The sequence below is a fragment of the Gobius niger genome, assembly GCF_951799975.1.
Source record: "Gobius niger genome assembly, chromosome: 1".
Lineage (NCBI taxonomy): Eukaryota > Metazoa > Chordata > Actinopteri > Gobiiformes > Gobiidae > Gobius > Gobius niger.
The window spans coordinates 65,277,820-65,302,353 of record NC_136852.1 but is presented as its reverse complement, the minus strand read 5'-3'; the positions used below and the strand labels follow the sequence as shown (position 1 = coordinate 65,302,353).

The 24,534-nt window shown below is 41.4% G+C and overlaps 2 protein-coding genes across 2 annotated transcripts; both read right to left on the bottom strand.

The window, feature by feature from the left end:
- Positions 1-1,441: 1,441 nt before the first annotated feature.
- Positions 1,442-10,547, bottom strand: mrps27 (mitochondrial ribosomal protein S27; the record flags this gene model as incomplete). Its single annotated transcript, XM_079565942.1, has 11 exons — positions 10,460-10,547; positions 10,155-10,232; positions 8,409-8,479; positions 8,257-8,315; positions 8,046-8,160; positions 6,510-6,588; positions 5,979-6,094; positions 3,819-3,921; positions 3,599-3,741; positions 1,959-2,114; positions 1,442-1,684 (listed from the first exon to the last, which is right to left on the bottom strand). The coding sequence occupies exons 1-11, from the start codon at positions 10,530-10,532 to the stop codon at positions 1,442-1,444; spliced, it is 1,236 nt and encodes a 411-aa protein (XP_079422068.1). The 5' UTR covers positions 10,533-10,547.
- A 4,233-nt stretch (positions 10,548-14,780) lies between these two features.
- znf366 (zinc finger protein 366) lies at positions 14,781-21,354 on the bottom strand. Its single transcript, XM_079551487.1, has 7 exons — positions 21,226-21,354; positions 18,732-19,688; positions 18,228-18,395; positions 17,960-18,110; positions 17,346-17,537; positions 16,329-16,503; positions 14,781-15,557 (listed from the first exon to the last, which is right to left on the bottom strand). Exons 2-7 carry the CDS (start codon positions 19,679-19,681, stop codon positions 15,073-15,075), a joined length of 2,121 nt encoding a protein of 706 aa, XP_079407613.1. The 5' UTR covers positions 19,682-19,688; positions 21,226-21,354; the 3' UTR covers positions 14,781-15,072.
- Positions 21,355-24,534: the final 3,180 nt, after the last annotated feature.

Below are 24,534 nucleotides of genomic sequence, written 5' to 3'. Positions count from 1 at the left end.
TCCTCAAATGTCCTCTTAATATCTGAATAATATTCTGACGTCAAGAGCCACCTGTCGCCTCCAAACAAATTTTACCAAGACACAATGTAATTTACAAAGGAACCGTCTGACCTTGACGGTTAATGCAAGATTATTAAATGCGTTGCTCTGATGGCTGGGGTAAATTGCCAGGGTGCAATAACTAACAATGTTCTGTGTGTGCATCTAAAAATACACTATCCTTTTCTGGTATTGAGTGCACATGTTCAGTGCTGCTGATTTTGAGGGAGGAAAAAATACTAATGGCAGTTTTTTTGTGCAAATTTTGGTCATTTTTAGATTAAGACAGAAACGGTCTGTAGACACATAGGCATTAACCAGATTTAAAAAAGAAAACTGGATCCACAATATTAACACAGCTTTTTTTATTCAAACAGCAAAATCACGGCAGCATGTACGGTCTACATCTGGTTAGTGTTTCTACTTGATCTTGCATTCGTTTGTTTCAAGTTGATTTCTCATTAAAATACAAGGCAGTAAAATTTTCGAGACAGCAATAAATTTTTATTTTTGTATTCAATTCTAATAGACATCTGTTTAGATGTCGAGAGAAAGCTCAAGGGCTCAAGACTCTGCAGTAAAATCCACTACTCATAAACCCACACTTAAATCACTCCACAGCAGTCCTGTTAGTTTACAAGGCTTATTGTCTGTTGCTATAAGGGATCAATCCCTTATTTATATGGTGATTGATTTCTGATCAATCACCATCTTGGTTGTACTGCCTGTGTTATGCATGTGTTCTAGTGATTTCCTTAATGACTGTTTCACACATTATGATATGGGGAATAGCTTTTACATGTATTTGGTCTAAAGGCCCCGTCGTCAAGCGGTGACAGTGAGTGAGGAGCTGTTCTCTCAAAGTCAGTAAACCTCATGATCACAATGGGTGCATTAATCCAAGTGCATACCAGACTTCTGTTTCCCAAGACCATGCTCTGAATACTGAACAGCTCAAACATAGTGTGGAATGAAGGCATTAGGAGAACCTAAACAGTCTGAAATGCTTACTCTGTTTTTTTTTAGTTGATTGACCAGACCACTTATGTTTTTACTACAATAAAGGTTTTTAATCTGACCATGAAAATCTCCAGTCTGCTTTTAGCGCCTGTGTGTGAGAAAATATACAAAGATAGTTCTGAGCACAGGGCACTGGAAGCAGAGAGGAAAAGGAGTGGGAGGATGTGCACAATTTCCCAGCTTTTTTGTGTTTTTGCTTAGATGAGGTCATTATTATGAGCAACAACCGTTGATATTAGCAAATACTGTAATTAAGCAGAGAAAGGTGTGTTTTACTATTTATTAAAAAAAGAACATCTTATTACACATGGCTGTATATTCATGTACATCAGATCTGAATGGATACTTTTGCAGACAGAGTTAAATATTTCAGTTTATGTATTTACTGAGCAGCAGCTAAGGCAGCCAGGCGCTCCCGTTTCTCCTGCTCTGCCATCTCTCTCATCTCCTTCTCCCTCCGAATGAGCTGGACTCTCTCTGCCTCCCAGGCTTGCACCTGCTGCTGGTACTGCTCCAGGTCTGCTCCCTCGGCCGCGGACAGCTCCTGTTGGGCGAGGGCGCTTACCAGAGCCTGAAAGGAGCCAGCTTCAACTTTACCCTCAGACTCCAGCTGGGCCCTCAGCTCCTAAAGATGGATTAAAATAAGACAACATTTAGCAAATCCTTCAGTCATGTTCCTATCCTCGTCCTCTGGCAGCTCGAATAGATTAGTTAAGAGTTTTTAGAGCAACTTTTTGTAACATAACTTAGGTACAATTTATTCGTACAAGCAGTGCAGTTGATGGAGGCAAACTTTGGGAGTGATGTCAAACTAATTAATGTTCTTATATTTCTCAAACGTACAGAACTCCATTTCAAATTTGATTGTTTTTTTGTTCCAATGATCCTAAAACACGAACCTTGAATCTGGTGACGTACTGCGGTAACCTTGCACGTTCAGCCTCGTCATCTTCATCAATCGTCTCAGCCTTTTTCTCCTCTTCTCCATCAGTTTCCTCTCCAGAAGAGTCCGACTCAGAGGACAGTTCATCAAGCACACCACCCACATAATCCAGCTGAAATGATACATGTTTTATTATATAGATTACTGTGGGAGGAAAAAGTATGCGAACACTTTGGAATTTCTCACATTTCTGCCTAAATTGGTCAGAAAATGTGGTCTGATCTTCATCAAAATCATTAGAATGATTAAACAGTGTCAGCTTAAACGAATACCACCCAAACATTTACATTTTATCATATTTTCATGGGCCAAAACATGTAAACATTCACAGGACAGGGAGGAAAAAGTGAGTGAACCCAGAAATCTCACTAAACTACAGTTTTGTAAAGAGGAATGGTCCAAGAGAAGGATCAAAAGAAGGATCAGCCAGATATTTAATACATGGATGTACTTACATATTCCACGCTGTTGTGAATGTCTCAGGACTTTATGCAAAATATCTTGATAAACTTGTGAATTCATGTTTCCATTGATGACAGCACATTGTCCAGGCAACATAACAGTCCCACACCATGATGTTCCCTGCACCATACTTCAAAGTGGGGATAGGGTTTTGATGTTGATGTTCCATTTGTCCTCCACACATGACGTGCTCCTCCCAAACAATTCAACGTTGGGTCCATCAGTCCACAGTATATTTGTCCAGTAGTGCTGTGGAACATCCAAGAGCTCTTTCGTAAACCAAAGATGAATTGGTTTGCAAACCCCAGTATTAAATATCTGGCTGATCCTTCTTTTGCAGCAATAACTGTTTTTCTGTAGTTGTGGATTAGAAGCTCACAATGATCAGGATGAATCTTGGACCATTCCTCTTTACAAAACTGCAACAGTTCAGTAAGATTCAGGCGGTGTACTTATGTCCGTGAATGTTTACATGTCATGGCCCATAAAAATATGATCAAATACAAATGTTTGGGTGGTATTAGTTTAAGCAGACACTGTTTAATCATTCTTATGATTTTGATGAAGATCAGACCACATGTTATGACCAATTTAGGCAGATATGTGAGAAATTCTAAAGCGTTCACATACTTTTTCCTCCCACTGTATATTACTATATACACGTTTAACTTCAACTACAACTGACATCCACAAGTTTTACTTTTTTTTGAGTGAGTGCACCTCGCAATGACAAACGAGTCCGAAAATGTGATTTGACAGGTCATCTGTTTATGTCACTGACAGGTGAGATAAACCTGGGGCCACAGAGTCCAGGAACAGGACTCTATTGGCTGTACCCATCTGACAAACCCATTTTGTCCCCTGTTCCTTTCATTCTTTCCGACATCCTTATGATACGGCCTCTTTAAAATCTCATTACATGTGAACAAAGCTTCATTAGGGAACAGGACAATGTACCATTTATGAACCAATACCCTCTGGGCGTACACACATGTAAAAATACCACTAATGTGACAGCAGACATGTTCCATACAAGGAGACAGGTCCATGTGGAGATGGAGATGACGCCAGTAGATTAGGAACAAAGAGACAAAGGTTGTAATGAAAAAAAAAAACACTGTAAATGTTTCTTACTGCATCTTTAGTGAGCTTGATGTCTCCGTTCCCAGCAGCCACTTTCTCCATCACTCCCAGTGCTCTGTCCAAGTATCCAGGAGCCCAGTGCAGCGGCATCCCCTTGAACACCGCATGGATCCCATTCAGCATCTCCACTTTGCCTGGACGGACAGCGCGTGGCAACAAGAGTGAGACAAACTACCAAACGAGCCCCTCTGCCCATGTAAATGCTACACACCTAGCAGTGCATTTCCAATAAACTGCGCAGTGAGGCCTATTGAGCCGTTGTTGGTCAGCCCACAGATAAACAGAGATGCTCCCAGTGCGCGCTCCCCCGACACCTGAAAGGAGCATAAAAGCTTGTTATGCAACCGTTTGTGAAGATCGATGTGTGGTGAAGAGTTTTAATTAAAAAGTGAATATTGCCTGGAGGGACAAATAAGTGCAAAACAAACCGCATGTTACTGATAAAGATGTTTAGTCTGCTTACATTTGGCAGGAGTCACCTTGTTTGTGGAGTAAACGTTTGCAAGCCAGTGTATAATCATTATTATTTTTGAGAATTAGAGCAGCACTATTAACTGCAATCAAATTAAAATTGGACTGCAATGATTTAGATTTAGATTTAGATAGTGTACTTCTCTTCTGACAACTTAATAAAAAGGCTTCATCATTTACAAACTGCTAACCCTGTAGTTCACACCTCAACATGTTCTCGATTGCACACGAGTTAATAAGTTTGTAATCCAGTCTTCTTTCAAATGTTGATGCTTCAAAAGTTGTTTAAAATGGGAGGTCAAAATAAACCTCTTAACCCACACCTGAACCAAGCTCCATTTCTCCAGTTTGGCTTTACCCAAATCTAAAAGCTTCTTGAAAAAAACATCAAAATGGCGACAAAAACGCGAAGAAAACAGGGATGAAAGCGCAACAAAAAAGAATGAAAAAGTGGCGAAGAAAAGTTACAAAAACGCAATTAAACAGACACAAAAAATTAAAACTAAAGCATGACAAAAAAGCAATGAAGGTGCAACCAACAAGTGACAAATGAGCAGCAAAGAAGCGACAAAAAACCCTATGAAAGTGCAGCAAAAGTGTGACAAAAAGAAAAAAGGAGATAAAAACTCAACCAAAAAGTGTCAAAAACGCAATCCCCACATTGGTTAATCTCATCAATCATCATGGGACTTTATAATCGACAGGTTTACAGCCAATTCTGTGGCAGAAACAGGACCATATTTGCAGCTTAGACAAACATTGGATTTTGGTGATAAATGAAATAGGAGGAAAGCATTTGTTAAAATATGTTCAAGTTCATGATATGTATTTTCATCATGGATAAAATCAAATCAAATCGAAAATCGATCAATATGAGAAAAAAAAATCATCCAGCCCTGCAAAAAGTCAACCAGAAAGTGGCAAAAATTTGAGGAAAAGATGGTGAAAAAAGTGACCGCAAGAGAAAAGATCTGTCTAGATCAGTTTTAAAGGTCTTTCAAATGAGGCATTATACTGGCCTATAGTAAGCTCCAGCCGAGAAGCTTCTAGGGTAAAGCTGAACTGGAGAAAATACACTCGGTTAAGGCCTTAACCAAGCACACTTTCTCGACTGGAGTTCAATACCTCAGTTGAAAGCTAGTTTTTTTTTTTTACATTTTTGAAGTGCTTTTTGTCGTGTTTTTGTCACTTTTTTTGTAGTGTTTTTGTTGCTTTTTTATGGTCTTATGGTTGCTTTTCCGGCGCGTTTTCGCCTCTAGTTTGACCTTTATTTTCATAAAGCTTTTGGATTTGGGTAAAGCCAAACTGGAGAAAATGTGCTTTGTTCAGGTGGGGGTTAAAGGGGCTAGATGCAAGTTTGCCATTTTTTACTCACTACTGCCATCTCAGGTCAAACGTGTAACTGCAGCTTCTATATCAAGCTCGTGCATGACGGGACTTCGGACCGAATTAACACCTTTTTGAGTGACAGTGCAGGATTTTAGAGGCAGTTGTGGTGAACAGGTCTGGGCTCATTCACATGTAGGGGGAGGAAAATCCATTATTTTAACATTTTTAAACTCTGTATAGTCCCTTTAAGAGGTTAAATCTCCAAATCTAAACTATACAACTATAATCAGACTATTACTGTATGTAGCTTGTAGCAGTAGCAGTGGATAATTTATAAAGGCTAATGGAAGGTGGATATTTATTCAAGCTTTCTATGCTCTATCCTCCATTGCTGTTCCCTTATAGTTCTGGGCTACAGCTCACTCTCCTTTACCGTGTGCCGTCATGGCTGACTAACATTTGAATGCAAAGAAAACACACCTTTTCCCCCCACCTACTCCTACATTTTAAACATTCTGCTGTTTTCATTGCATCTCTTGCATAGCTAATGTCGACGCTGCCCTTTACTTACCGCGAGTTGTGGCTTGGTCGCTAGGTAATGCCCCAAAGCGTACAAGGACAGGATCTGTGTGGAGGGAACGTCGAAGGCCTCCTGAAGCATCACCTCCTCTACCACTGCACACGCACCTGAACAAACATGTCATCACGTTTCTCTTGTTAGCTCTTAATCAATGTTGACAACACTAATAAACCTTATTTCATTCCCTATTTGTGCTACGATTATGTGGAGAGCTAATTATATCACTTAGAGTTTCATCATACACATTGGCGTAGACGGGGGAGGAGGGGCCAATCAATTATGTGCAACTGAGGGCATGTTGAAAGTACATTATATTGCTAGCCATTGTGATAGCAGGCCAAACATCCAGGTGTTTCATAACCTCGACGCTACGCAAACAAGAGAGGAAATGTTTGGAACTCGATCTGAAAGACTGGACAAACAGTCTGTTCCAATGAATGCTTTGGGGATCTAGAAGAATGCAGTCAGAACATATAGAGATTGTTCAGACTTGCACTCAGACAGCACTGTGTAAATACTTACTTTTATAGTCTCCATCTTTAATGTAGGAATCTATCAGCAGATTGAAGGTGAAGGAGTCTGGGAAAATGCCATACTGGACCTGAAGAAGACAATGGGTTCGGAAAGTTACATATGACCATTTTGAGTACCTCAGCATTGGCATTTTCTGCTTTATAATTTGAAATGACAGAATTAAATGTAAGTAACAATGAAGCACAGGGCTAGAGCTGGTGAAGACTTTGACCAGGGCTCCTCCTGCTGGCCACTGTAGGAATATCCTGAACAGAGTGCATTTTTGTCTCTTTTTTTCATGTTTTTGTCAGGGTTTTTAATGTTTTTTCATAGCTTTTTTCATTGCTTTCTTGTCATGTTTTCTTCATGTTTTTGTCACTTTTTTGTTGTGTTTGTATCCTCGCTTCCATCCGTTATTTTGATGCTTTTTTTTAGACAAACTGGAGAAAATGTGCTTGGTTCAAGCTGGGGGTTAAGAAATAACTTTCCGTTTCAATTTACAGCGTGGTCTACAGCTTCAGCACGGCGTGATAAACACTTTGAGCACAGAAGGTCTTAGAACTGACATAATAATTATGGGCCTCAAAATGTGGAGGACAGTTTTGGGTTTTAACAATGATGCAGTTGTATCTAGGAAGTGTAGAATGAAGCACTGAAACCAAGAAGCTAAAAATAACTACTTAACCTTTTAGATTTGAACTGGAGAAAATTTGCTTTGCCTGAGCATTACTGAAAACTGGGTGAAAGTTTGCATGAAATGTCCAATATAACATAGATACTCCCAATCATAGTTGTGCTGTGTTTTGTTTAAGCTATAATAAAGGTTTAGGCCTGCAGTGAAATGCATTTAAAGCCCGTGATTCAGAAAGCTACAACCTCTATATAAACATTTTTAACTCACTGACTGCCAATGACGTCTATAGACGTGTTCAAATCTTAGTTGTAGTTCTTTTATTGAGTCACTAGGTGGCAGCATTGCTCTTTGAATGATCACAGTCACTGTTTTGCTTGATTACAAAAAGCTGTTTTTTCTCAGCTTTTTGGTCAGAAAACAGCATTTTGGGTGATTTCACCTATTTTCTACGGACGATTACTAAAGAATGAAAAGAGGTACAAACAAACTTTTTTTTAGCTGAAAGAAGAGAGTCTAATCTTTCTTTTGGTGGGTTTCGTGTTGACATAGACCGAGACCTAAATTTCCTGTGGGTCATGAAAAAAACAGTCAAAATCCAGAAAAACCTCTGGCAGTGGGGAGCTCTGAGATTTGAGTTAAGAACAAAAAATAACTTAATAAATTAATAATAATGTTTGTAATAGTATAATAATTTCCCCACTGTCCGCAAAATCACACTGATGAAAACAACCATACTGGCTTCCCATGCTTCACAACAACATGTTCATGGATATATCAGGCAGGTTTGAAAACACAGTGAAAGACAACTCTGATCAAGAAGTCACGATAACATTGTTATAGTGAAAGCAGCTTCCTTCACTGTCAACAGCAGTGGGATGTATGCGCTGATGAACAAGGAGCAAGCTGGGTACCTTGTTTTGTACTGTGTGTAGGGCCTTCTCCTTTTTACCATACTTCAAACACTGCCGGACCCAGCTGTGAATGGTCCAGTCTCTCAGGTACCAACAATTTGGACTGTGACGAAATCTAAAAAAAAAAAGACAATTGTGTTTGTCCCATCCCTTGTAGTACTTCCATAGAGCTCGACATCACATACACAAATATACACTCAGGAAAACTTACTTGTACAGATAATATTCTGTTTGATCCACTTCCTCTTCAGAAGCGATGTTGTCGACAAACTAGAATAAAAAAAGGAGACACAGTGAAAATGAAGAAGCAAAACTAAAAAACCTTTGTACATTTAAAGCATGTTATTGACTTGTACAACTCACTCGTGACACTGTCAAAGAGCTGACAGGGAGGTTTCGTTCGTATGTCTGATCCATGAGGTTGGCCAACAGTGCTAGAAGACAACAAAGATATATATTAGGAATGAAGTGCTTTATTAACGTCTATACTCAAGTAATTCTTAGAAATAGAAATATCCTGAAAGTCAAAAAGCTGGATAACAGTTTTGCGCATTCCCTACTTGAGGCGGTGGTGCCACCAAGTGTTCGAAGATGATTTAGTGGTTCTGCTGTCAGATTATTTTATTCATTTCCATCAAAGCATCTTTTTCAGAATGCTCCCAGATTTAACCTCTTAACCCCCACCTGAACCAAGCATATTCTGTACAGTTTGGCTTTACCCAAATCTAAAAGCTTAGTGAAAAAAGTGTCAAACTAGCAACGAAAATATGACGAAAATGAGGATGAAAAAGGCAACAAAGAAGCCACAAAAGAGCAACAGAAAAGTTATGAAAATACAACAAAAAGTGACAAAAAGTGATGAAAATGTGGTAAATAATGTGACAAAAAAGGAAAAGACAGTAAAAAGATCAGTTTAGATGAGTTTTATAGGTCTTAACTTTCAAATGAAGCGTTATACTGGCCAATAGGCTGTAACCTTTCAGATTTGGGTAAAATTGCTACAAAGATCAGAGAGAAAATACACTTGGTGAAGGTGGGGGTTAAGAGATTAATAAACTCATCATTTACCGTACTCATGTGGATACAGTTTACATAACCTGACCATTTAGAACCTATAATTAATTTTGACAAATTGCTGTAAATCTATAATCTCAACTCATGGCAATGTCCCTGAAGCATCTACAGTTCTTCATTGTATTCTCCTGCACTGATTGACAAGTTCCAGAGATAGGGCGATCGAACGAGAGAAATCAAATCAGGATCCGTCCCCTGTGACGATCTCGCAGTTTGGCAAGAGTGTTATCATATTGTGATTCAGTGCCTCTCTGTGCCAAACATAACACTCTCCCCCATCAGTCCACTCTCTAACTTGGTCTGGGCGACTGACTTGTGATTTTACCAATCACCAAATCCATAGAAAACATTGCAACAGTCTTCTTCCAACTCCACTGGCTCCCCATAACCCACAGAATCCAGCACAAACTCCTCCTGCTCACATGTAAGCCACTCCATAACCGAGCTCCCCCATGACCTGTCTGACCTGCTTCACCCTTAACACTCCGTCCCGTTCCCTTCGCTCATTCTCTGCTGGTGTCTTGTCCATCCCCACAGTTCAAATGGTTCACTATGGGGGCCAGAGCATTCAGCTACTCCAACCCAAAGCTCTGGAACACTTTACCTCAGCCCCTCCGTCAACTGGACTCTACTCTACTACTACTCAAGACCTACCTTTTCAAATCTGAACGTAGGTAATGTTTTTAACATAATTTAAACTGAGGTTGACGGGCCGTGGTTTGAGCTCAGGCCTGTTCTTTTCATGTTGTCAATGTTTGGATCTGTCTGTTAGGGTCATTGTTGTCCTTGTGTATTTGACTCACTCCAAATGAATTTCCCCATGGGGTCAATACATTTTCTACTCTTATTATTACAGGGGAGTTCGACCTTACAGGGCCACTAAAAGGCTTGAATTACCCCTCAAAGGCAATACTACATAGTGCACACACGAATCCATCTCACGTGAGCTTTAAGTTGAGTGCCACCCGTTAGTAAACCCCCAAAAAGAAGAAGAAGATCTCACAAGGGCCATGTCACGTGAGAGTAGCCTCTTACCCAGGTTCTGTGGGTCTTTTTCTCTGGCCTCCCATACTTTGGTGTCTGTGTAAGCAGCTGACAGCAAGCATCTTCTCACTACAGAAAGGGAGCAAGTGATTTAGGTCAAGTTTTCACATTTTCATTGCTGCTTCCTATAAAAACTGTAATATATAACTGCACTGTTGTTAGATCTAGTACTAAACAAACGACATTCTAGGCAATATCTGGGGGTATTAAAATATAAAGGTGCAATCAATTAAATAAAAAATAATAATAAACGAATAAATATTATGAATACACAAAGCCACTGAAAATAAACGTACCCGTGTAAGAAGGGGCAAAACATTTAACTTTGACAGCTGCAGTCACACAGCGCGTCCAGAAGGAGGCCGCCATTTTGGATCAGTACAAGCCCTCCCAGACAGCAGGGGTGTTCTTCACGGGACAAACCATTCATGAAAGTCGCGCTTGTTTTGAAATATGGAATATGACTGGACCAATCACGGTAAAAAGTTGTAGGGAGGAACAAAATTAAAAGGCAGGTTTCATAGCAGCTTTATATTCATGCTTACGAACTAGAAACGTGTTGGCGTGTGCTCGCAGATAGTGAGATAGTGTTAAACTTAACTACCGGTGTTTGCCAATAGAGGGCGCAATTTAGCTTCCTTGAAGAGAGGAGACATCACAAACTCATCCTTACTGAACTGCAAATGTATTTACTTTAAGGAAGGTAACATTGTATTATCATTGTCTCAGTGCTTTTAACATAACTGCAAAAAGATATTCAGAAAATATTACCCTGCTGAGTGCAGTATAATGCAGAAGGCAATATCTCATTTGATTCATCGTACAGTTGGCAAAGCGTGCAGTTTATAACCTGCAATGTCTCATATCAATTGGCTTGAATGGATCTAAATAGAATTCATTAGTATCTTGCCTGGGCTGTTTCTCACATTCATTCATTTTCATTCGCTGGTTTACTGGAAATGGCTCAGATTCTGGTGCTCAAAACCCTGACTGTGTTTGGCATTTGTTCATTTTAAGCTGTTGTTTTGTTTATTTATTATCTACTCATTTATTTATTTTGCTATTTACCTTTCCTGCTATGTCTTTGTTACTATAAGTCTGCATGAGCGGTCACTCTTGAAAGTGTGTCTGGCTCTGCTCGGAAAGAGGGGACAGGTTGAGTCTGGGTGGGGCACTGTTATTAAACAAAACATGGAAGAATTTTAACATCCTCCTGTGTGCCTTATGTCCAGCAAAACAGGAAATATTTACCTGAACAACAGCACAGACAAACCCATCTAGATTAACCAAGATTGTCTGATATTGAAATGTACAGTTTATAGAACATGCATTATAGCTTAAGTTAAAACGTACTAAAAATACCTTTGTCTTTCTATTTAAGCCTTTTGTGCATGGGGAAGACTGATGGGTGGATGCAGTCTGCACCTTTGGCTACACAAGTGGGTTAGTGGTGTCTTGCTTAAGGACACAACAATAGTAAAATCTGAGGGCAATGTTTATTAACCCCTGTGGCGCTATCATATTAATATACTTCGAGAAAATTTACTTTGGTTAAAACGAAAACAAACAGAGAACTGAAATTTTGTCTTAACGTATACCTTTAGTGAATTAGTATGAGTTCTCATGGTCACTGCAGTTTCAATTCACTAAATGTCATGTCTTCTCGCTATGTTAGCTTCTCCTGTTCTGTGTTTCAGTTGTAAGAGGAAGAGTTTGACACTTTAGATACACAGAAGCCCTAAATGCTGTGGTTGTTGTGCAGACCAGCGGCTGGGAATGAAACGTATAGGTGAGGGGAAAGGAAAGGAGAGGAGGATGTGAGAACTTCCTCATACTGTTTGCAGTTTCATGCTGTGGGACATGGTGGTCGTCAGTGGCAAAAAAAAAAAGAGAAGCTGCTCTTCTGCATTTCATCTGAGCAGAAATGACTGTTTACCTGAGCGGGCGGCGGGACAGTGGAGAGAAACTAAGCCATTTCCAGTAAACCAGTAAATGAAAATAAATTAATGTCAGATACTGGAAAATCTTGTGTGCTCTAAGGCAGTTGTTCCCCAATTGTGATCCACCGCCTGTGTTTCACCTTTACATTTTTTGTCCCTCATAGGTTTTAACAGTATGGCAAATGTAATAGAGGGGACAGACAGAGGGACACTCTATAAATTGCTGGAAAGAGGACTCAGACTCCAAACATCATGACCCAACCCAGACACAGACACAGGCCGATGCATGTTTGACACTGATGAACCAGTAATTCACTCCACTAGATTGAAGTACATTTTGAATATGAATATTCGAGTAGTATGAGTGAATTGAGTATTGGATGGAAAAAAGCTGCCTGTGCAGTTTTTTATTAGTAATTAGGCTAAATGACAGCCACATTAATCTTACAAAAAATAATGTACTACCCCATTCATGTAAACAAATCAAATAACATTCCAACATTGAAATGTCCAGATACTATTGAATGCCATTTAGATAAACTAACATTAAAGCCAGTTGATATGAGACATTACAGGTTATAAACTGCACACTTTGCCAATTGAGCAATGAATCAAATGAGCCAATTTTGATTGCCTTCTGCCATTGCATTATACCGATGTTGTGCCCTTGTGCAAGACACATAATCTGCCTTGCAAGTGAGTGTGGATCAGGTCAGGCGTTAAGCTGTACAAATTTAAATTTGTCTTCTGTATTTGACCCATCCTTCGATGTCGTGGGGGCAGCCTGTCAGGAGCAGTGGGCGACTGCAGCCCGGGGATCCATCTGTGGAGCCAGAGGTCAGAATCACCTGGGTGGAGGATGAACCTATTGTGCATGTTTTGGGTGATGGGGGAAATAGAGGAAAGACACAGGGAGAGAAACACAGAGAGGCGCACACGATCCGGGAATTGAACCTGAGACCTTCTTGCTGTGAGGTACGAGCATGAGCCGCTCAGCCTAAGAGAGGGACATGTGCTATATAAATGTGACCATTCCACTCTGTCACGATGATTATTATTGTATATCGACTTATTGTACAATAAATGACATGGCTCAATGTTTATTTGCATTGTTTACTTTTTTTTTTTTTTTATCCATTTTTTACCCTAAGTAAGTTTTGTCTCATTGTATTTCATACTAGTTGTGGTATATTTTAAGATTCAGAGTTTCTTTGGCATTATAAGGTCTTTAATAATATCGCTTTTCGTCATAGTTTCCTGTCTCAATACTGTATCGAACTTCCTAATTTCATGTTTACTTTTTTTTGGATATATCTCAAGGTCTAACACATGAAACCAACACTCAACTAACAATGAAAACTTAAACCCAAATCCCTATAGCAAACCTGTATGAAGTGATTACATGCTCAATGTTTATAATGAATTGTGTTTCATTTGCATTAACATAGCTTATTTGAGTCTCCCCAGGTGTGCACTACAATAATGCACATCTCCATTGCGATGTGCATATTGTGCTACTGTTTCACTCCTTGTATTTTTCTCTGTTTTCAGGGAAGCTCCTGCAACCAGCCGAAACAAAGCTTTATTGTGAGACACAGACTTATGAAGCCTTTGTCTGGGACACCCACTGTGTCCGTCAGCGGCGTTTGATCACAACCTAAAAGAGAGAAGGGGAGAGGTGTTTTCTCTTCCTCTTCCTCTGCTTTGAAACCAAACCAGGAGGAGACAGGCAAGATCTCTGTAACTCGCAGCAACCATCTCCAGCTCATCACAAAAGGAAAGCAGAGGTTTGCCATTCCAGACACAAACTGCAAACTTCCATCTCAGCTTTTTATTTATTTATTTAGAAGAATTACTTTTTGCATTTGCTGCACTTCAATCAAAAACAATTTCAATATCCAAAAGTAAATCATTAAGAAAGTAAAATCACAGTTCATATGAATAAAGTATTTAAATATATTACTGCTCACTTTATATTGCTCTCAATCAAGAATCAAATGTACATACTACTTACAGATTAGAAATTGGAGATTTCTGCGATTCCTGGCGCACTTCATTAAACCAATGAAGAACTTAAAGCAGTACTAAGTAACTTGTTAACCTCAATAAATCCTTACGTAGTTCCTCTGGGGGTAATGCAAGTGTTAATGGGATGATTGAGGGGTCTTTCATCTCCCCCTGGTGTCTCTGGCCAGAAAACCACACTTGCAGCTTTCCTGCACTGGGTCGGTGTCACGAATACACACTAATGGAATCATGAAGAAGGAGCTAACAGGCTAACGGGCAAAGCTAACTGTGGGCTAGCGCCATTTAAACAGTATTTACAGCCAGGTTTGAGTGGAAAAAATTATCTCCATTGTGTAAATGGATGTACAATATCCCTCTCTCCCTTTGTCTTTTCTATCAGTGTAGTATTTACTCTCACGGACAATTAATGAGTAAAAAAACCATACCATGCTACGACACCTGCAGTGGCGTTTATGGCCTCTTGGGGCATGAGTTACTTAGTACTGCTTTAAAATGTAAAAAAAATGAATTATTGTGCACATAAAAGCATTTGGACTGAAGTTCCATGGTTGTTTTCTCTTCTTTACAAACAGTTTTTAGCAAAAGCTAGTCTCAGGACCCAACATAGTGGATTTCCATGGCAACATTGTAGACATTTCATCCTGAACCCCTATGTAATCAATATGGTGCTTGCAAACGGGTAGGCAAACGATCAATCCACTCACACACAAACAAAAAAACATAGTGGGCACAATGTTACAGATTCCCATTTCGATTGTTATTGATATTTAAATTATGTAGAAAAATTCACAGCTTTCTAAAAAAAACAAAAAAAAACACAAAAACATCAAATCTAACTCTCTGCTTATACAAATGTCCATCCTTTGTTTAGGTTCAATGCCCCTACACTTCCCTGTCTCTTCACGTCCTCTGTTCCTCTCAAACATTCTCACTTGTTTCTCTCATTCTATGTCTTCTTCCTCATTCTGTCGACCTGCAACCTCCACTGGCATACTGCTGGTGCAATGTTTACCTGCCTCTGACCTGTTTTGGTTCCCCTCACCGTCATTTTCTCTAACTGACTCGGATTGTTCACTGAAATCATCACTATATTGTCTATAGGTTTTGGGCTTGCGTGGTTGATCATCACGTCCCTCAGAACCAGCTTCATCGCCTCTAAGCTGTTGGTCTTTCTCTTCTCTCTGTCCAAAGTCTTCCGTCGGTTCGCTGTGGCCCTCCTCGGGACTGTACTGGCTTCTCCTGTACAGGCTGTCCTCGTCCTCTTCCTGGCCTGAGCTCCCGGGAACACTCTCTCCGTCGGACTGGGTCAAATGCTGACCAGGTAGACCCGTGGGTTTCTGGGAGAGGTCGAACGGCTCGTCTTGGCGGAAGTGGCTCAGCAGGCTGACGGGGGCGGGCAAGCAGAATCGCCCTCTCTGTCTGAATACTAGCATAGAAAGCAGAGCAAATGGCATTAGACAAAAAGTGAAACAGAAATTGCAGTTTTTAAGTCTGATACTGAAAATGTTCAACTAATATATGTATTTTTACATTCCTAAAACAATCTACACTCAGGCTTATTATAAGGGGTTGTATCTTTCTGTAACTTTGGCAATAACTGACTTTTTTGACAGATCTTAAAGCTCCTATACCTGGTTGTTTTTTTTGTTTGCAGCAATGAAAGAGGAAGCAAAGGTTTAAACTGTTGTGGTCCAAACCCCTTCCCAACATCCTTAATGCATTTCTAGCATCCTACATGCATGGTTTTGATATAGTTCTCTCATAGTTACCACAGTTCACAGCTCCACACACGCACATGCATCCAATCTTGTTTAAGCTTTTAAAATCCATCCATCCATCCATCCATCCATCCATCCATCCAAATCACATTCACCAGCCCCTTATGGCTCCTCCTGCAAGTGGTGGGTCGATGGATGGACGGCCTCATGGTTCTAACCGGGCCTGTTGGTCCTCATAAGGGGCGTCTGAACCGCTTATTGTCTGACCCGTCACCTAGGACCGGTTTGCCATGAGAGACCCTACCAGGGGCACAAAGGCCCCCAACAACATAGCTCCCAGGATCACTCAGGCGCTCAAACCCCTCCACTATGTTAAGGTGGCGGTTCCAGGAAGGCTTTTGAAATATAATTCAATATTTCAAATCCAAACACATTATCTAAAGTGGACATTTTTGTTTTTCGTGTGTGTGTTGGCTTACATCTTTCATCCAGGCCTCGGTCCATGACCCCGTGTTTGACCTTCATGTGCCTGGTGAGGTTTCCCTTCAGCGTGAACTTGCTGGGGCAGTACAGGCATTTGAATGGCTTGCTGTCCGAGTGGAGGTGCATGTGGCCCATGAGGTTGTGCATTCGGTTGAACTCCTTCCCACAAAGCTGCAGAAGACAACAGCACAATTATTTCCTCTGTCATATTAGGGATAATGATTTAAAGTAACTTTATTAACTCTATGCCATTGCTTTTCAAATATCAGTGGCTGTTTTAACCAATTTTGTATGCTCTATTGGCTGGTCCTCGAAGTCATAACAAAAGACCAGTAGGCGTGTGTGTTTTTCTCTTTTGGCCAATTGTTCTTCGCAGTCAGGAAAACTTTCTGAGAATGCAGAGTTGTAAGAGTGACTGTTCACGTCAGCATGAATGAATGTGCCAGACAATGCCACTTCGATGTCCTTCCCTCCCCCCCTGACTCGCGCAATCGGACGCATGCAAAAGAACAACAAGGGAGGAAGCCTCGTGCAGACAGGAGCAGAACAGGGAAGGGCTGCTCCTGCGCTGTCCTTCCTCTGCATTCTTTCTTATTAGGGTGGTCCTTTCCTTCAGGAGGAGAGAGGGACTGTAAACTGTCCAAGAGGGCCGTGAGAAAACAGGAAGAGCGCTCCAGCAGCAGAGAAAGCGAGATGAAATCTATTTGCGGGGCCTGGTTCTCGGGAGAGGGCTGGGGGTGGGGGGACCATTGTTAGAGAGGCGTTTGTGCGGCGATATCCTTCCTATGAACGAGGAGGCTCCCAATGCCAAAAGCCTCTCTGGTATCTGGTCACTGACTCAAGCCAAACACCAACAGCAAGGTCAAAAAGCTGCACGGGGGGGGGGGGGGGGGGGGGGGGGATCTTTTTATAGCAGCAGCTGGTGCTAAATAGGTTTGGTCAGAGATTGCAATTTGGGATAGATACTAAGTGTGGAAAGTGATCTTCTCTGATCATAAACTCCAACCACAAACCTTGCACTTGTAGGGTTTGATGTCGGAGTGGACGATCATGTGCGCCTTGAGCGTCTGTTTCTGCACAAAGCTCTTGAAGCACATGTGGCACTGGTAGGCACGGATGTTGGTGTGGATGAGGACGTGGCGCTTCATGTTGGCCAGCAGGGTGAACTCACGACCGCAGATGCCACACTTGTGCTCCTTCACGCCCTGGGAATGACCGACACACAGGTAGACTTCATATTAACACATTGAGACGATCGCACAAAGATAGTTTCCCAATATAATTCCCTTCTTTTGTCAATACAAGGATTAAAACGTCAGTGTAGCAAGACAGGAACTCTACAAAGTCTTCTTCACATGACGGCATCAGGCTGTCATCTGCAAGGTGGCGCTTAGGGCTTTAAAGAGGAAAATCAGAGGAAATTCTGGAAGTTGTTGGATTACAATAACACCCAAAGTTAAAAACAACTTTCCTACATCGGCCAAATAAATTCTCTGGGCTCTTGTCCAAAGTGTTGTCTCAATTCTGAATAGTTGATAACAAGGTCTAATGCCAAAAAATCTTAATTGGAGTAGGAGCAGTTTCAGAAGAGTTGTATTTATAGAGGTAGAAGTCGCATTGCACTTACTTTATGTGTGAGCGTGTGCTGCTTCAGGTGGTGGGACTGGATGAACTCCATCCCACACTCAGTGCAGATGTATGGCCGTATGTCTTTGTGCTTCATCATGTGGTTCTGAAGTTGACTTGGGTATTGGAATGTCTTTTGGCACTCCGAACACCTGAGAGAAAAAAGAAAAAGACCGCTTTAATTGTATTCTAATCTACTGTATTATGTGGCATGAATTTCAACCATTGTAGGATCTTTTAGTGGTCAGTAGCCCTCAAAATGGCCTTGCCTGTATAACGTGGGGCCGCGGTGGATAGTCAGGTGCCTCTTGAGCTGTGCCAGCGTGGGGAAGTCCAGGCCGCACTCCACACAGACGTTCTCTTGGCCTTTCTCATGCTTGAGCTCATGGGCACGCAGTTCACTGGGATAAGCAAAGCCTCGTCCACACACACTGCAACTGCACCAGATGAGGAAGTACACATTTATTTAGATTGTTGAAGCCATACTCCGTACATTCCTGAAAATAGTTGTCAAGTTCCAGATACCACTAATCGACATGTAACACTTTTTCGTACTCAACTATTATATATGATGCTTCAAAACAATATTACTCTGTGGAAAAACTATTCTTACAGTATATGCAGGGCCGTTGACGGCAGGGGGGAACGGGATAAGTTGTCTAGTGCTCCAGGACTAGGGGGGCCCATGAAGGAGCTACATTTTCCCATCTGATTTTTCTCTTTCCTCCTCGACTATCATTTACAAAACTGCTGTAACTGCTTTGAACCCTCACCTGTATGGCTTGACGTCGCTGTGCTGCATCATGTGCCTCTTCAGGTGACTGGTCTGGGTGAAGGCCTTGTGGCAAACCTGGCACTTGTGCGGCCTCATGCCCCGGTGCGTGAGCAGGTGCGTGTGCAGGTGGCTCAGTTGCTTGAACAGCTTCCCACACAGATGGCACCCGTGCGGCTTGATCCCGTTGTGGCCCAAGATGTGCGTCACCAGGTTGTACTTGGAAGTGTAAGACTTCTCGCACATTCTGCACTTCCATCGCTTCTGGTCGCCCCCCACATTCACGTAGTAACTCTCGTCGACGTGGACGTTGATGGTCAGCTTCTCTGGGTTGTTGTTGGTGGTGGAGATGGCGGATGGCGTTTTGCGTGTGGGGGCAAGATCTCGACTTTTGGGAGCATTGCTGGTGTCTTCTCTCGGGTAGAATGCGCTGGAGGAGAGGCGCACAAGTGCTCCGGGCATGTAGTAGGGGTACGGGAGGAGAGGAGGTGGAAGGTACGGTGCATGGAGAAGGTATGGGGATGGGGGCCACACTGGTTTTGGACTTAACGGCTCTTGTTTTACTTGAATGGCCTCATCTGGTTGTCTGTGGTGATGTCGATTCAGTTCAATCATCCCCGGCTTTGGAGACAGACTGCTCCAGACTGGTGATTCGACCGTTTTCTTTTCAGCGGCTTCCCCTCGCTCTGGTTCATCGGCTTGGTCGTCGAGTTTAGTCTGCTTGCGTGTCTGTGATCCCTCCTTTTGAGGGAGACCAAGCATGGGGAAGAACGCAGGTGGGCTGAAGATGCCATATGCATTTCCTCCACTGGGTGCAAAGCTTGGGTATCTTGAAGTGGGGAACTTAGGATGTTTGATGTAAAGAGGAGGGGGGCTTAGGTAGAAGCTGCGTTCTGAAGTAGGTCTTGCATCATCTCTGTGAGGCGAGAAATGTGCCATGTCTAGTTCCATCCTCAATCTGAGAGAAAAAAAAGAAGAATGTATTAACTGAGTAGAGACACACCATATGCTTTACTTTATCAAACAAATATCCGGTGCAAAGTTTGGAAATCTTTGGTGAGTTCTGGTTTGTTTGCTTTTTGGTGACACGCTGCGCTGACAAGCCAAGCCAAGCACCTTTCTCCCTTTCCGTGTCCTATACCTCCACGATCGGCTGCTATTTCTGGCTCGAGCCCTTGTCAGTGGGAAGATTGTCAGTGGACAGAGTGACACCGCCCACACCTCACTGCTCTGCTGCAAACCTTTCACTTCTGCCTTTCTCACACGTCCGCCCAGTGTCCACATCTCCATGAAACACACCTCCACCTCCCGCACACCTTTCGCTTCTCCATCACTGGCATCACATTTGGAAATGATAACCAGGGCCAAGTTACCCATCGTCCCTCCTGCACTGTGAGACATTAATGCCACGCAAAAGTTGCCCTTTACTGCAAACAAATGGAGAGATGGGGAACTGTCCAACTTCTGCATCAATTTTGATGTAGTTCTTCTTAAGAGCGGCACTTATGCTCAATGGCCACAATTTCTACATTACTGCATGGTGCATCAGGAATGTCCATTGTTCTATGAGAGGAGGAATGATTTATGTCACCATAGGCTCTCTTTCTCTCTCTTATTGCAAGCATTATTTGAGAATCTAAAACACAAATAAGCAAAGCTCCTCACAACTTGAGATGGAGGTTATTACAGTGCATTATTAAATGCTTAAAAAAAAAAAAATACAATGCTTAAATAAAAAGGTATTAAATTATATGATTTGTGATCTTAACCTCTTAACCCCCACCTGAACCGAGCACATTTTTCTCCAGTTTGGCTTTACCCATATCTAAAAGCTCAAAAATATATATCAAAATAGTGGCCAAAAACAAAAAAGTGACAAAAATGTGACAAACACAGCGACAATGTGACATCAAAGTTACGATCACTTTTGTAGGTCTTAGCTTTCAAATGAGGCATTACACTGTTGCTCTCCATTCGAGAAGCTCTTAAAGCCGAACTGGAGAAAATACACTCGGTTCAGGCGGTGGGTAAGAGGTTGAACACTATAATACTATAATAATATAAATTAAAAAGTGAACAGAAATGACCATTGCAGATCACTTTTTACACTGCTTGGAAAAATTACCTAAATGACCTATATGAGAAAATCCATAGACTCATGCTATCTATTTTTGCATTTTTTTCCCCCCTTATTGTATTGCCAAACATGTTTCACTCAAGCTTCATTGTAAAATAACATTGGAAGCTACAGGTTGTTAGATATGAGAGTGTATGACATGCCCAATGCAAACTGTTACAATTAGAGTTTTGAAATCATTAATTATAAATTGGTGTAGTTTCAAAAAGCTGTACATTTTCAACTCTGTGAATTATTTTTGCTGTTGTGCTTCTTATCTCCCCGCTCTCCACAGCCTGCAACTCGTCCCTACTCTGTGCATTCCAAGCAGTCCATTAAAGTGAAGCCCCTCCTCGTGCGCCGGAGCAGCTGGACTTACCTCTCAGGCAGCAGCAGTAGCTCAGTGCGCTGGGATGCTGTGGCAGACTGCAGCTCCTGGGACCTGCCGTACCTGCCTGTGCTGCGCCTCCTGCTCGCACCGCGCCTCTGCTGACAGTGAGCCGCCCGTCCGCGGATAGCATTTGAAGTGACTTAAGAAAGAGAACAGGAACAATCACTTTGTTCTCATTTTTCAGATGAGTACCTTCGGAGAGAAGGAAGGAAGGGAGGGGAGAGGAAGTCAACAAGCCTAGTGCCTTCCTGCAGAAAAATAAGGAAACTCTAGATAGACATCTCCGTTTCTCCATGAAATAGACATTCAAACCGCTTCGTTTGGGGGAAGAATGCGCGGCTGGAGTTGATGTTTCTTATGTAAACAATGTGGCAAATAAGCTCTATTATTACACATCCATGCATTCTTGGAAAAAGCTTTTTACATGCACAATAAAGTGCCATTTGTCTTCATTTGTGGTTCTTACTTCAAGGGTTACAGGTATTTTAAATGGGGTGAATAAAGAAGTTTTGTGATTTCAACATGCATAAATAAGATGCTTTTTGGTTCATTAGATTTCTTATGAAACTATTCTAATAGCCAACATTTATGGAGACATGTTTCATCTCATTTTTAGACTAGAAAAAATGTACTAGCCTTTCTTCCTCCGACCCATATTTAACAATAGTAAAAGACATTTATTTTATGAAATATGTCAACACAGCCACTAGGAGGCAAGAGTGACCATGGCATTTGTTATTATGGGACAACACAGGAAAGCCTTTCTCTTTGATGAACATCTACACTGAGCCAACAAAAACAGATGTAAACATGCTGGATTATACAAGGGTAATGTACATCTGTAGTATGTAGGCAGATGGCAGAAATACTGGTTTGCTTTAAACAACACTTTGAGTTGAGTTTTGAACTTAGGAAATACAGCATGTTACATTCCCTGATAATGAGGGGAGACGGCCTTCACGGACAGAGCATTTTGGCCAAAGCCTGTTCTTCTGTGAGGACCTCACAGTCACCTCTGAGGAAGCCTGTCCTGGCACCACTGTGAGTCTTTGTTTTAAAGCGGTCCAACATGGGAGGTGGGGCAAATCCATGAAACACTTTGTAAACAAAACATGCATGTTTGAAATGTTTAAAAGTCTCTAGGCTCAATAGATATATATCACCAATATGGATGGACATTAGCATTTGTTAAAGACCTTTTATAAAGTGAGTCTATTGATTTGAGTGGGTTCACGCCAGTTCTTGACCAGCTTTTGCAACAATATTCAATATGTGATAAGCTGGCTGTCCCAAATGTTAAACATTTACATTTGACATGTTTTATAAATGTGGAATCAAGTCTCCAGAGATACAAAGCAATAGTTTATGTCTTTAGTTAACAACACACATTAGAGAACCTTTCACAGGGACCATAGTGGAGGTCAGGATGACAGAAGCCTCTTGAATACTCCCTGCTCATTGAGTAGACTTTCTTTCTGTACTAGTCAGTGTTGGGGAGAATTCTTTGAAATTGTATTTAGTTACAGAAAATGGGATACTAGCCTTAAAATGTAATTTGCAACATATTCCGTTACTTGGTCTAATCAGAGTACTGTATTGTTAATACTCTGAATACTTTTAGATTACTTATAATGACATTGATTGTCATTGTGTGTATAAATATGGCGTTTAATTACAAAAATTAGGCCTATGATTGTTGGAACACCTGTTATAAACTAATTAGTTACTCTTTAACTCAGCAGCAGATACAGCATCATGTGACACATGTGCAGTGCACTGTGGCATTTTAAATAAAATAAAAAAGTTATCCAATATGGAGCTAAAATGTAATGAGTATACTGGGCCGCTCCCTTGAAATTTGGAAAGCAACTGTATTCTAAATACTCTCAGTTAAGTATTCTAAATACATGTATTTAGTTACTCCCCAACACTGCTTTTAGTTTTCCAGTGCCTTACTGAGCTTACAAACCAAGAACCGACCAAGTGCTCCGTGGTAATAGCAGGAACCTGCCTCAGACGTACCTTCTTCCCTCGTGTTAATTGTCATGACGTGTTGGTGAGATAATGAAGGATCTGTGGTAATTGATCTCATTTGTTTGAAACAGTGTTATTGTCTTTTGCCTGTGCCTCATCATTAGCTGTGATAATTAGCTCACGGAGACAATTAACCCCAGACCTGAACACTGTGTGCACCAATCCTTGTTAACAATTAGAGCTTTTACAAATAACATGAAGTGAGTAAGCGATGAGTGTTCACACTGGGTAAGCTATAGGTCATAGACCACCTTTGCGTTTCGGTTTCCGCTGATTCTCAAATATGGGGATTTTATCGACCACTAAATTAAACCCCAACAAAAAAGTAAATGATACATTTTAGGTATACAGTATAATGATCACAAACACATCTGAAAGCAAAACACAAATATTCCTTATCTTACAGAAAACTCAAGTTAGGTTGGCTGGATAAGAATATAGCCTACAGTGTTGGAAACCTGAGTTGGAAATAAAGTCTAAGAGAAGATGCTTTCTTTATTTACAACTTATGGGTAAAGAATGCCATAGCTACTGATCCTTTTGCAGTATGTTTGTGAAGGCTCTCATTCATGAAGTATTCACTGAAGTGGAGCTTCAATCGTCGAGGGTTAGGTTGAGTTGATGATGTTTCACAGCTCTTGTGGTCAGAATATGACACTGTGCACACTGTGTAGTTAGGTCGGTCTTAATAAGTCTTTTGTTGTTCTTTGTGTGCTTGCAAAGTTTGTATACCCAACGCTCAAACCCTTGGTGCAGAAAATTAATGGTTATTGCATAACAGAGCAATATCCAAATAGAGATAGCATGGAGTTGAATGAAAGAGTAGAACTTCCTGACAGCCTGGTGACTGGAGCTGTGTTTCAGTTATAACTTGGACCTGTCTGTCAGTTACATAGACCTAACTACTGATGAGAAGGCCGATATAGGGCCTGATTTACGGATTTGGTTTAGTAAATCCCTCCTGGAAGCGCCACCTTAACGTGGTGGAAGGGTTTGAGTGCCCGAATGATCCTGGGAGCTCTGTTGTCGGGGGCTTCGTACCCCTGGTAGGGTCTCTCAGGACAAACAGGTCCTCGGTGACGGGTCAGACAAAGAGCGGTTCAGAAGCCCCTTATGAGAGACCGACAGGCCTGAGAATCATGAGGTTGACCCTCTGAGGGCCCACCACCTGCAGGAGGAGCCATAAGGGGCTGGTGCAATGTGATTTGGGCAGCTCCAACAGCTGCTCCCACGACCCGGTAACGGAAAAGTGTAAAAAATGGA